The sequence below is a fragment of the Terrapene carolina genome, unplaced genomic scaffold, assembly GCF_002925995.2.
Source record: "Terrapene carolina triunguis isolate 2854851 unplaced genomic scaffold, T_m_triunguis-2.0 Scaffold605, whole genome shotgun sequence".
NCBI lineage: Eukaryota > Metazoa > Chordata > Testudines > Emydidae > Terrapene > Terrapene triunguis.
This window is the reverse complement of record NW_020664956.1, coordinates 237,539-251,840: the sequence shown is the minus strand read 5'-3', so window position 1 is coordinate 251,840 and position 14,302 is coordinate 237,539. Positions and strand designations below refer to the sequence as shown.

Below are 14,302 nucleotides of genomic sequence, written 5' to 3'. Positions count from 1 at the left end.
ACCCACAAGGGGAGAGGTAAAGAATCCAGCGGAGGCAACAAAAATGATTAGGGGGCTGGAGCACATGACTTATGAGAAGAGGCTGAGAGAACTGGGATTGTTTAGTCTGCAGAAGAGAAGAATGAGGGGGGATTTGATAGCTGCTTTCAACTACCTGAAAGGGGGTTCCAAAGAGGATGGATCTAGACTGTTCTCAGTGGTACCTGATGACAGAACAAGGAGTAATGGTCTCAAGTTGCAGTTGGGGAGGTTTAGGTTGGATATTATGAAAAACTTTTTCGCTAGAAGGGTGGTGAAGCACTGGAATGGGTTACCTAGGGAGGTGGTGGAATCTCCTTCCTTAGAGGTTTTTAAGGTCAGGCTTGACAAAGCCCTGGCTGGGATGATTTAGTTGGGGATTGGTCCTGCTTTGAGCAGGGGGTTGGACTAGATGACCTCCTGAGGTGAAGGTCACCCTGGTCATTTGTCCAATCTTCCACTTCTTGTAAGCTTCTTTTTTGCGTTTAAGGTCAGCAAGGATTTCACTGTTAAGCCAAGCTGGTCGCCTGCCATATTTACTGTTCTTTCTACACATTGGATGTTTTTTTCCTGCAACCTCAATAAGGATTCTTTAAAATACAGCCAGCTCTCCTGGACTCCTTTCCCCCTCATGTTATTCTCCCAGGGGATCCTGCCCATCAGTTTCCTGAGGGAGTCAAAGTCTGCTTTTCTGAAGTCCACGGATTCGTCTCCCCATACAGCGATCAGATCCTGTACCTCACATTCAGTCCACGCTGGAGCTCTTTTGTGATTCTGGGACTCCATCATGGTCACCTCTGCTGATGAGATCTGCACTCACCTGCAGATTGCCACGCTGGCCAAACAGGAAATGAGATTCAAAAATTCACGGGCCTTTTCCTGTCTACCTGACCAGTGCATCTGAGTTGAGAGCGCTGTCCAGAGCGGTCACAATGGAGCACTCTGGGATAGCTCCCGGAGGCCAATACCGTCAAATTGCAACCACACTACCTCAAATTCGACCCGGCAAGGTTGATTTCAGTGCTAATCCCCTCGTCGGGGGAGGAGTACAGAAATCAATTTTAAGAGCCCTTTAAGTCGAAAAAAATGGCTTAGTTGTGTGGACAGGTGCAGGGTTAAATCAATGTAACGCTGCTAAATTCGACCCAAACTCGTAGTGTAGACCAGGGCTAAGTAGTATTACATGGGACTTTAATCTAGGTGTGGGTTCTTTAACCCAAGGATTCATTAACCCCTTCAAGAATCTTTGTACTATATCATGGCTAAATGAAGTCTTTGCTCAATTAAGCTGTGTGAGCTGGAGATGGCTGCAAGATGTACTTTTACTGACAATATGAGAGAGGCCCAGGAATTTCAAATGAACTATGTATTCAGGTATAGAGTGAACAGCAGCTGAAGCTGGGTTATGTTAATGGCAGGTGCCCACAAAGAACATTTTCCACTTATGATCATAACAAAGGCAAGTTGACTGTTTCCTGAAGTTTAATAGAATCCTCTGTACCTTCCCTCCACCCCCACAAACAGACCAGATACAGATCTGTCAAAGTCCTGTGGAGTGGAGACAGGAGCGCCGCCAGCTTTTCTGACGCCCTAGGCGGCGGAAGGTCCCGCCCCGAAATGCCGCCCCCCACAGAGGCGGCGGAAGGTCCCGCCGCCGAAATACCGCCGTGGTCACCGCCCCCCAAACTGTAGTGCCCTAGGCAACCGCCTAGGTTGCCTAATGGGTTGCGCCAGCCCTGAGTGGAGAGAGTCTAGAAATACAACCTCTTCTAGGTCAATAGGTCTGGAATTGCAGAGAGACACCGATAAATCCTTTGTGATAGGAACAGAAGATCTGAGAACTACTGTTGTCTCACTCAGGCCCCCCAAATTAGAATAATTTTGGCTTGGTCTTGTTTGATTTTCCTAAGAACTCTATGAATTAGAGGAATTGTGCGTAGAACAAAGAAGTCTTACTCCCTATTCTAAAAGAAAACACCTTCAAGATGAACTGGTTGCCTGTCCTATTTTGGAGCTCAACATTTGACATTTGGAGATGTGTCTTGTTGCAAACAGGTCTGTTTCCAGATACATCCAAGTATGTTTGCTACCAAGTTCTTGAGCAACTACTTCTGCTGATCATGTAGGTTTCTGCTCATCAATCTGCAAGTATGTAGGCAGAAAGCTATAGAATCAATGTAGTGTACTATGCACCACTCCCACAGAACTATAACCTTTCCGTCCATCTGGCTGAAATGTGGTCCCCCCAGCTTGTAGTAGTAGTATCAGTAAGTACTTGAACCACTCTGCCCTGTGATTGGGGAGAAAGGACCCTATATGAATAGACAGCAATAGAAATACTAACTACATCCAAAGATTTGACAAGCTCTTCCAGTTGACAAATAAAGGAGACTGTTCCCTCAGTACTCAAGAGCGTGTAGCAGATCCAAACGAGACCATGCTAGTGCAAGAAGTTTCCCTTCAACTATTTTGGGAGAAGGCTCCTTTTGTGGCTGCCTTTCTTCAGCCCTTTTAAATTCAGGGTAATACCTAAGAGAAGGCCAATATGACTGCATTGCTCGTGGTGGCACCTCCAATCTTGCCAGTATCCTCTAGAGAATTCCCCATCATAGCCCCTGGGTGAGAGAGGCTGATCTTGTCTGCCATTTGCCTTTATCTGTTAACTTTAAGGGTACACTGCAGATATCTATTTTAAGGGCTTTTGAAGAGGAGAGGGTATAGATTTGCTTAAGTTATAGTTGGTTAATAATAAGCGGGTAAGTTCTGATTTGTGAATTCTTGACAAAACTAAAAATACATCTTGAAACAAAAGCATCTTAGAACACAGAATTGGTGCAGAATTATAACTCTAAATAACTGTACAGCTTAACACCTGATCTTTAATATCTGACTGCTCTAATTTAAATAATGACAGGTTTCAGAGTAGCAGCCGTGTTAGTCTGTATCTGCATAAAGAACAGGAGCCACAAGTACTCCTGTTCTAATTTAAAGGAGTTTAATTATCATTTAAATGAATTTTGAATGTCAATTCCTGTCATACTTGTAGGAAACTGATTTTCATTTTTTAGTTAGCTTTGATTTTGTTGAAAGTTTAAAATGAAATTCCAAACTAAAAATCTATTACTGAAGCTTAAAATTTATTATAACTATGAAAATAATGGACAAAAATAAAGAATTTTAGTTCCTTGATAATTTAAATTTAGGGGAACTACAATTCTCCGCATGCTCATTTCATTGATATGTCTGAACATTCTGCAAAAATGAGTCATAAGTCCTGTTTATGTCAGAAGTGCAACACATTTTTAAAACTATGCAGTTAATACTGCCAGCCATTTGCACAAGATACTTCATGAATAAATATGATTAAGAATACAGAAATAAAGAATGACTTCTCCTACCTGTGGTGGCTGATTGGGATAGAGTGGTTTTGTTTGAAATTAAACTTGGAGTCAGTGGTATGCTTCGCTTCTTTATCCGCTCTATTAAAGATTCAAATTCATCCTCTGAGCTGTCTGGCCCTAATGCTGCACTATGTCGTAGTGCCATGGTCTGCGTGTTGTTCCGTGCACGCTCTTCCCAATCTCTTTCTTTCCCATCAAGAGATGAATTTGGACTATATTTGGAAATATCAAACTCTTTCTGTTTTTGTGAAGGAGTTTGCTGTATGTGTTGCAGGTTGTCCTTCAAGCCCCTCGCTTCCATTTCTTGGCAGTGGTCAGACCATGTACTTTTTATGAAAACAGAATCATCATGTTTACTGTCACTTAAAATCTCTGGATACAGCCATTCCTGAGAGTAAGTGTTTTCCTTTCTAGAAGTCACTGGCTTCTTCTGGGTCTGAACATTCTTCACTGCTACAATTCAAAAAGAAAAATTCAAAGACTTCAGAGACTTCAGCATTTATGTTTTAATGCAAGTTAATCAGATCCTTTGGAAAACATGAAAACACCAGGCAGAGAAAGGAATCTTAGCAACTTCCTCCAACTCATGCTCATTCACACCTAGGATCACACTACTTCCAATTGCACTGCAGACGATAAACAATCAAAAAGGTATGTATGTGGGGTCTACATTGTGCCAGCAAAAGGGGTTTAACTCAGTCTGATACAAGATAAGAATAGCTAGAGAACACTTTATTACAGCCACTCTTTCTGATAAAAGAAAGCTTCTGCAGTTATGCACACAAGAGTTTGTATTTAACTGATTATATGGTCAATTTTAGGTCTTAAATATGCAGCATGTGAAAGGGCATTGAAGGGAAATGAGAGAAGACTTGCCTTTGGCAGCTGGATTTTCTTATAAATAAAGGATTCAAATATGGAAAGGATTTTAAAGAGTACCACAAGTGAAGATATTGATATCCCAGTGTTAAAACAAGCATAACAGGAAGGAAGAGGAAAAAGGGAAGGATCATATGGAGGAATGGGAAATTGAGAATGAGGAAGGAGAGAATTAATCCAGCAAAAAGCGAACAGAATTGAACCTGTCCTGTTATCTTACCCTAAAAGGGACCAAACTTTTCCAAAGCTATGTCTGTGCTCTTCCTAAAGAATAATTGTGAGCTCTGAACAATAAGCATTCTTTCTCCACCCAGCTAAAACTCTTGTCCCCTCTTTGTTGCTGGAAGGCTACTTACCCTTCTTGCTTGTCTCATTCTTTCTTGTAAAATCGGAGAAGTCTTCCCTGGAGTCAACGATGATTTCATTCAAACCGTAGAGAAACAATAAAATGAGGCAAAGGAAGCCAGGAATGATTTTTGTCTTGATATAGGTAAAGCTGACAATAAAGCGGTCTGGTACAGTGTTCTAATTTATTCACTGGAAACATCCATTACTACCAAAGAACTCTCTCAATGTAACTTTTCGTTGTCAGTTACATTTTGTCAGTATTTTATCAATAAACTTCTAAGCACAAGACAGAACTCCATTTCAAGAATCATGGGCTATTTTGTAAGTTCAGTGCTACAGTAGGATGAGAACATGCTTGCAAACTAAGTTCAGATATTGAAATAGACCATTATCCCTCATTCTTGTTACTGGATAAAATGATACAGATAGGGAACCTTAAAGACAGAATTTATAAAATTCTGCTTAGAAATCACACTGTTGACCCAAAAAGTTGCCTTTAATGTGAAAGATGCAAAGCTGTCAGTACTGTTAAATCCTTGATCCATAAAAATCCACAGAGTACAGGCTGCCACATTGCAAACCTAATCTGCCTCATTCCTAATCTGCAGGAATCACTTCAACTGGTAAAAAGGGAGTTCTGTTTCCATGAATCATTCAACACTTGGTGCCTCCGCCAAAACTGCCAACTATGGGAATAATTAGTACCAGAGACAACAAAGATTGCGTGTTATGGACATCTCCTCTCCAAAACTCACCAAGACCAAGTCATTTCACATAGTGGTCTAATGACTGTCAGACAATAACTGTAAATCCAAACCTACTTAGCAGTGAAACCTGGTGACAGAGGTGAAAGGTTCCATTTGAGCATGGGGTTGGACTAGATGACCTCCTGAGGTCTCTTCCAACCCTAATCTTCTATGATTCTATTATATCCCACTACAAGCTATACAGTGCTCCAAAACAACAACAAAATAGTGAGATATGTGCCTCCAAATAACAATACTTCACATCCATGTAATGTTTTACATTTTAAAAGTGCTGTAAAAACTTTAGTTTTAAAAACAGCCTTATGAGTTATTAATCTTCATTTTACAGTGGGGAAACTAAGGCACAGGGAAGAGAAGCAATGTGACCAAGGCCACACTTGGAATGAGCAGCAGAGCCAGGATCAGAACTCAGAATGTTGACTTCTAAGCCTGTGCCCAATCCTCCAGACAATGACGATACCCTATGCAAATGAGAGAGGATCTAATTCATTTTTCCATATTCAAAATAACTCATTAATGGGACATTTTGGCTGCCATGGATTAGAAAAAAAAGTCTCTCTCTGACTAACTATAGACAATTCAATAATTCCAGGACCCACCTGCTATTTTGTTTCTTAGAGACTTGATGTGCTAGGAATTTTGGAGTCTTCATTCTAGATAAAACTAAATCAGAATGTGAGAGAATTACATTACAGGAAATTTATTTTAGCTTTCTAAAAGTGATCCCATTCCATGCCTTAAGGGCATATATAGACAAAAATTGTTACAACTTTTATATTACCAATAGTATCCAAATGTCTCTAGAACAAGGACCCTACTTAATCTCACAATTAAAATTCTCAGCTCTTCAGAGCAGAAGCAGCTCTTTGGCTACCCTCTCCCTCATCATTCAACCCTTGCCATGCCTTAAGACTTGGGAGAAAGAATAGGCTTTGCAACAAAGATTCACTGTAAAAAGGTATTCCAGAAGGAATTCATATTCTTGCAGCCATGAGGAATACATCCTCTCTACACTCATTGAGAAAGCAAGATTAACATTTTAACCACTCTTTACTTACATATTTCAAATTCTTCATCACTACTGGAAGAAAAGGGCAGAAGAGAGCTGCAAAATAAAGCACAAAACAGATGTGAGGAAGACAGTCACTTCAGAGGCGAGGAAGTTACTCACCTTGTGCAAGAACGATGGCTCTTCGAGATGTGTCACCCTATGGAAGCTCCACTGTAGGTGTTATCTGCACCCCAGAGCCTCTAATCAGAGATTTTAGGTAGCTGTGTCCGTTCAGCCTGAACATGCACTCTCCCTTCCTTGAGGCTAACTAGCGCTGTGCAGGCGAACCACCCTCAGTTCCTTCTCTACTGCAGAGCCCCTTGGTAAGAACTCCGAAGTAGAGGGGAGGAGGGCGAGTTGTGGAGCACCCATAGGGACACACATCTTGAAGAACCATTCTTACTGCACAAGATGAGTAACTTCCTCTTCTTCTTTGAGTAGTGTCCCTATGGGTGCTCCACTGTAGGCGACTCCACAGCAATATCCCCCATGGAGGGGTGGGGCTTCGGAGTGGAATCTGTTACTGATGATAGTATTGTGGAGCCAAAGATGGCATCAAGGCATGTCCCAGGTAATTGTGTAGTGATCTGCAAAAGTATGGGCAGAAGCCTCGGTCGCTGCCCTACAGATTTCTGAGATGGGGACATCTTTAACAAACATGAGCTATATGAAAATGGATCTTGTGGAGTGCATGTGGATCCCTGATGGAGGCAGCAGGTTATGTGCAAGGGGTAACAGTGGGTAATGCAGCTGGAGACCCATTTGGAGAGTATTTCCGCAAATGAAAGGAAGAGTTTGGGAGACTTACTAAAGTCCTTAGTCCTTTCCAGATAAAACTCCAAAGCTCTCCTAATGTCCAACATATGCAGTGTTGCCTCCCTGTTGTCAGAATGCGGTTTAGGAAAAAATATGGGGAGGTGAATTAGTTGGTTCATATGAAAGGAGGACGCTACTGTGACACCCTAGCACCCCCTTATTCACCACTGTCTTCTTTAAAGACAAGCTTTCTGTACACAGTACAGTACATCCTAACAGTGGACGTCTTCAGAGAACTATCCACGATGACTCCAAGATCTCTTTCCTGATTAGTTGTAGCTAAATTAGCCCCCATCATATTGTATGTATAGTTGGGGTTATTTTTTCCAATGTGCATTACTTTACATTCATCCACATTAAATTTCATTTGCCATTTTGTTGCCCAATCACTTAGGTTTGTGAGATCTTTTTGAAGTTCTTCCCAGTCTGCTTTGGTCTTAACTATCTTGAGCAGTTTAGTATCATCTGCAAACTTTGCCACCTCACTGTTTACCCCTTTCTCCAGATCATTTATGAATAAGTTGAATAGGATTGGTCCTAGGACTGACCCTTGGGGAACACCACTAGTTACCCCTCTCCATTCTGAAAATTTACCATTTATTCCTACCCTTTGTTCTCTGTCTTTTAACCAGTTCTCAATCCATGAAAGGATCTTCCCTCTTATCCCATGACAACTTAATTTATGTAAGAGCCTTTGGTGAGGGACCTTGTCAAAGGCTTTCTGAAAATCTAAGTACACTATGTCCACTGAATCCCCCTTTTCCACGTTTGTTGACCCCTTCAAAGAACTCTAATAGATTAAGTATCAGTTCTGTTAGTCTTAAAGGTGCCACAGGACCCTCTGTTGCTTTCTAATAGATTAGTAAAACATGATTTCCCTTTACAGAAACCATGTTGACTTTTGCCCAACAATTTACGTTCTTCTATGTGTCTGAAAATTTTATTCTTTACGATTGGTCGCGCAAACCCCTGACCAGCACTTCAAAATTGTTTGTTACCCGATGGCGGGAAGTAGTTTGTTGCGCCTGGTTTTGCCTGCGCCTAGGAGGTCTGTTGCGGTTTCTCCCAGTGTCATAGGGTCTGGACTGGGGTCGGTGATATTGTGTGCCTGGCCTCTGATAAGGTTGATACCGTGGTCTCCTGGGGATGAATGGGTATATGCCCAATGTGCGCAAAGTGGCTCTAGAGTCTTTCATAGTGTGAAGGACTTAAACTCTTTAAAAAAAAAAAAAAAAAATCTTTGTCAAAGGGGAGATCCTCCACTTTGGACTGCAAATCTTTGGGGATACCCGATGCCGAGTGCCAGGAAGACCGGCTCATCACCACTGCAGTGGCAGTGGTGCGGGCTGCTGGATCAGCCATATCCATGGATGCTTGTAGTGCCGTCCTAGACACCAACTGACCTTCAACGAGGACTAACTTGAAGTCCGCTCTCCTGTATACGGGAGGCAAATCAAAGAGCTTGTTGTAGTTGTCATGGTCATAGCTTGCAAGGAGGGCGGAATAATTTGCAATTCTAAATTGTAGAGTAGAAGAGGTATAAACCTTGCGGTCCAGGAGGTCAAGGCATTTGAGGTCCTTGTCCTGCAGAGTGGGCCGGTAGTGTGGCTGCTTTATTCTCTGCGTCGCTGCATCCACAATAGAATTGGGTTGTGGGTGGGAAAATAAGAAATCAACATCCCCCGCGGGCACGTAGTATTTATGTTCAGCTTTCTTGCATGTTAGTGGAATGGAGGCAGGGATCTGCCAAAGAGTATCAGCTGGTTCTAGGAGAGCTTTGTTTATGGGTAGGCAGGAGCTGGTAAATCTTGGAAGGGTTCATAGCCCATGTCTTCAGGACGGGGTTCAGGAGCTCTAGGTGTTGATAGAGCTGGGGATATAGGCGTAGGACGAGCTTGCGGTCTGGTAGAAGGGGCGCAAGGAGGAGCGGTGGCAGGAGCCGAGCATAGGTACCACTGAGGCCAGGTAGGAAAAGTTGGGTCCCGGCCACTGGGGGACAAAGTAGGGAAACTGAGGCTGATTCTTATGATGCCCCATGTCTTGGGGTATGTATGGCTCCAGTGGAGGGGAAGACTCAGGCAGGGAGAACTCTGTCTGCTGCTGTGTGCTGTTCTCACTATCAGTGAAAGTATCCAGATCAGGTGGTGAGAGCTGCTGTTCAAACAGTGAGTGCTCCGTGTCTAGGAGCAGAGAGTCAGGCTCAGGGGCCACAGAGATATCCTGCTGGTGCAGGAATTGTTGCTGCTCCCTAGGCTGGTGTGCTGCAGAACGTGAAGTGTGAGCGGCAGCCCGGAGTGATTTTAGTTTCACTTTTGCAGGAGCCGAGAGCCGGTGCCGACATTCTTGTTGGCACTGGGGTGGAACCCATTGTCAGCACTGGGTCCATTGTCGGTGCCGGGGGTACCAGTGCCGAGGAGAGCTTCCCACTGCAGGAAGTCGGGTCCCTGCTTTTCAGCCCCGTGTGAGTTGCTTGTGAAGTGCAGGGGCGGTCAGAGTTTACCCTTGGTGCTGTCAGCACCAAAAGCAGGCAAGACCCTGTGGAAGTTTTTTTACCCTTTTGAGTGTCTCTGACATTAGGGCTTTCTGCCTCTTCGCGCGAGAGGGTGAAGCTGAGCTCCCGGTCGGTTCTGACCTGGCAGGGGAGCCTGAGGGAGAGGGTTTACTGCTCTTCTCCATAGGTGGCTGCAGAGCTTCTTGCCTCTTCGCATGAGAGGGTGAAGCCATGCTCCCAATTGGTTCGGACCTGGCTGGGGAGCGTGAGAGAGAGGGTTTGCCATTGCAGGTCTCCAGAGGCGGCGGCAGGGATTTCTGCATGAGAAGGATTTTCAGCCACAGGTCCCTGTCATGACGAGCCCTAGTTTTGAGACTCATGCAGTGGACACACTTGGCAGGGACGTGTGTCTCACCGAGGCACTTCACACAATGTGAGTGTCCATCAGACCTTGGCATAAAGTCCTGACAGGAAGCACATTTCTTGAATCCTGAAGCCCCTGGCATTATTGCGCTAGGAATGCCAGGGGAGAGTCTCTCAGCGGGAGACAAAGTAAACAAACAAAACAAAAAAACTTTTTTCTTCAAAACTAAGTAACTATTCTAAAGGAAGGGAAACAACTGGGAAGTTACTAACTATTTCTAGGTTCTTTGTAATTGTTTCCTTCAGAAACCAGGGAAGAGGATCAGCACTGCCCCAAGTCCAGTCTTCAGCCGAGGCTGGTTGAGAAGGAACTGAGGGGGGTGCGGGACGCGTGCTCTCAGGCAGACCCTAACGACGCCACGAGACAGCAGCTGAGCACGTGCGTCCCGACCAGGCACTGCTACCGAAGATCTCCGATCAACCGCACCGGGATGCGCCATCACCTAGAGTGAAGCACTCACAAGGACAGCACTTGAAGAAGAATTGAAGGCGGTTCACCCGAGCAGAGCTAGTTAGCCTCGAGGAAGGGTGGGTGCACGTGTGGGCCCAACGTACACTGCTATCTAGAATCTCTGATTAGAGGGACAGGGGTGCTGACACACCTTCAGTGGAGCACTCATAAGGACACTCCTTGAAGAAGAACCGATGGGCAGACAACACTACACAGATCAAGATCACAACTCGTCAGAAAATTTCAGTTTAAATTTTTGACAGATATTCTGCAATTTTTTTTCTCCTTTCAATCAGCTCCAATCAGTTATTTACATTTCAAGTGGATTAAGAACTCCAACTGCTTATTTCTGAAGCTATAGAAAGAGAAAATGTTTCAAAGAAGATTTCAATATGGTTTAAGGAAAATTTAATGTCAATCTCAGAAACCCTGCCAACATATGATAAGCTAAAAATTCAACCTGCTGCACACAAGAAGTCATAAGAAAGAACCAGGACCTCTTTGGGGAAGAGTGGTCTCTATACCATCTTCTCCTAAACAGTAGGATGAGACATCCCCCAACCAGACAGCGCAATAGTCCAGGGTCCTCTGAGACAAATTTAAAAAAAATAAAATAAAACCTCAACTAGAACCAGCAGTTAACCCAGTGGCATCCCCAAGCAAAACTCACCTTCCACAGTAACATCAGCTTCTGGCAAAAGCTTGAGTAAACAGATAAGCCTTATTATACATCCTGACGGTTAACATACCCAGGCTATTATGGAACAAGGATGGGGAAAATAGTTTCAAAAGCCAAGTACCTCTTTTTGAGAAAAAGAGTAGAACATTCTCTAAGCAAGGGAGGTCCTGCTTGAATGCCTCTGCTGATCATAACTATGGCAGTATGACATACAAAATGGTAAATGACTGCCTAGGAAGGAGTAATGCAGAAAGTGATCGGGGGGGTCACAGTGGACCATAAGCTAAATATGAGTCAACTGTGAAACACTGTTGCAAAAAAACAAAAAACAAAACAAAACCCCACACATCATTCTGGGATGTATTAGCAGGACTGTTGTAAGTAAAACACAAGAAGTAATTCTTCTGCTCTACTCCATGCTGATTAGGGCTCAACTTGAAGATTGTGTCCAGTTCTGGGTGCCACATTTCAGGAAAGATGTGGACAAATTGGAGAATGTCCAGAGAAGAGCAACAAAAATGATTAAAGGTCTAGAAAACATAACCTATGAGGGAAGATTGAAAAATTGGGTTTGTTTAGTCTGGAAAAGAGAAGACTGAGAGGGGACATGATAACAGTTTTCAAGTACATAAAAGGTTGTTACAAGGAGGAGGGAGAAAAATTGTTGTTCTTAACCTCTGAGAATACGACAAGAAGCAATGGGCTTAAATTGCAGCAAGGGAGGTTTAGGTTGGTCATTAGGAAAATCTTCCTAACTGTCAGGGTGGTTAAGCACTGGAATAATTTGCCTAGGGAGGTGGTGAAATCTCCATCATTGGAGATTTTTAAGAGCAGGCTAGACAAACATCTGTCAGGGATGGTCTAGATAATACTTAGTCCTGCCATGAGTGCAGGGGACTGGACTAGATGACCTCTCAAAGTCCATTACAGTCCTATGATTCTATGACATGGAGAGCGGCTCTCTCTCAAATAGGCAGCCTTTTACAGGTCAAAACCAACACCTTAAATCAGAGTATTTGGACTGAAATTCAGCCTGCTAGGTCTCATCTGTGCCCCAGTCTCTCACAAACATTGGATTTGGCATTCAAAGCCACTAGCTATTGTGTTCTGTATGTAAAAAAAAACCAAAAAACCAAAACACAAATTCTCAGATTTAGGAAAAGGGATACAGAAGCTCTTCCAAACAGAAAAACAAGATCTTAAAGAAAAAATAAGAACAAGATAAAAATCTGTATAAAAGCAAGACAACTTATCTGCAGACAACTTTATCATCACATAGTAAAGACAATAAAATACAACTTTTGAACAGATGAGAGACCAGCCCTTTAATCTCTTATCAAAGTTTTCTCACCTGTCATCCTTCGTGCGCCAGCATTCTGCTGTCACTTTCTTTTTGGTCTTTATAACTGGAAACCGAAAACAGAACAGATCATCTTTCCAGATAGGATTGCACAAGGAGGGAAGCCTCAACAAGGTTAAAGTCAGGAGTTAATTATTTGTTTAACTGTAATGCCTAGGAGACCTAGTCATTAGGTAGGACCCCATCGTGCTAGGCATTGTACAAACACAGAACAAGGAAATCCCAGTTTAGAGAGGATATACTATCTAATCAGTCATTAATCTTCCACTCAGTAGCCACTTCCAACAGGATGGATTGATTTAAATCAAAGCAATTTAAATCAGCAAGCAAGAAACATTATTTAAATCAATTTTAATCTTGTTTTGCATTTGTACTTTTTAGTTATTTTCCTAAGGAGGAAAATCGACTTTCATTAGTCGATTACCAATAAAATATGTCAATTTGCAGCTAAAAATAGCCTTAATACATCATTCTGTTTCACTCTGTAGTTGCTTAACACTTCTGCCTTTGCTACATCATGAACAATTTTACCATCTCCATCTAGAACACTGTTAGGATTCCTTTCCTTCCTGATATATTTAAACTCTTTAGCACAGTCAGCCATGGATTTTCCTCCCAATTTCTTTGGGTTCCCTTATCAAGTTTCTGCACTTCATAAATTCTCATTTATATTGATTGCTATCTACTGCACCTATTCCCCATTTGTAATATAGGTTTTTTAAGCACAGTGCTGGCAGTGCCAAGGTCAGTTTATAGAACCTAGAAGAAGGTTTTGTAGCTGAGGAAGACTGTTTAAGGGTCTGCATGAACCCCTGCCTGGTACCTCAGGCAGTTCAGCTGATTTCACCCAAAGAGATTCCCAACAGGAGAAAGGCCTGGAGTCTAAGGTGATATTCCCTAAGGGTTTACAGTGTGTAAGCCCAGTAATCATCATATCTGTCTGGGGGGTGCACTTCTCCCAGACTGCAGAGACGGTGGAATGGGCAACCTGAAAAAACCCCCCAAACAAAACAAAATACCTTATCCCAGGGCAGCAGGCACACTGTTTGAAGCCTTTTTGTGTGTGTGGGGGGGGGGGGGGGGGGGGGGGGGAGTGAAGGGTTTATTGGCTGGTACACACCAAAAAAGGGTAAGATTACCATAAGTCTATACTGGGGGAAAAAAATGGAAATAACTAGAACTAGATACACTAAAGAATTACTCTATGACAGAATCAGACAGCTCTGAATTTCCTTGAAGCTGCAGTCTTTGGCAGATGACTTGAATTCCATGAGTGGAAATATGTAGATGTTCCCCATAATGTGTGTTCTCTTCCCTTTATCTGTGTCACTTACTTAGGCCCTGATCCTGCAGACAGTTACATAACACTTATATAGCATACTGATGAGTAGTCCAATCAAATTTAATGTGACTACTCATGTAGCAATACTAGGAACTTCGACTGCAAACTTCCAAAGTAGACTCCTGTCATTATGATGTCTGCAAAGTACATTGCACGTTTTGGTGGCTCTGTTTGAATAAAACAAATAAACTACACCTCTACCTCGATATAACGCTGTCCTCGGGAGCCAAAAAAAATCTTAACGCGTTATAGGTGAAACTGCATTATATTGAACTT

General features: G+C 42.9%; 1 protein-coding gene across 1 annotated transcript in view; it reads right to left on the bottom strand.

Annotated features, from left to right (window-relative positions):
- Positions 1-14,302, bottom strand: part of GCNA (germ cell nuclear acidic peptidase) — a 34,640-nt gene that overhangs the window by 19,091 nt on the left and 1,247 nt on the right. The window contains exons 2-6 of the mRNA XM_026659190.1: positions 12,676-12,730; positions 6,472-6,518; positions 6,013-6,076; positions 4,655-4,701; positions 3,417-3,872 (exon numbers count right to left, since the gene is read on the bottom strand). Coding sequence (XP_026514975.1) covers positions 3,417-3,872; positions 4,655-4,701; positions 6,013-6,076; positions 6,472-6,518; positions 12,676-12,730 — 669 coding nt within the window. The remainder of the gene's footprint in view (positions 1-3,416; positions 3,873-4,654; positions 4,702-6,012; positions 6,077-6,471; positions 6,519-12,675; positions 12,731-14,302) is intronic.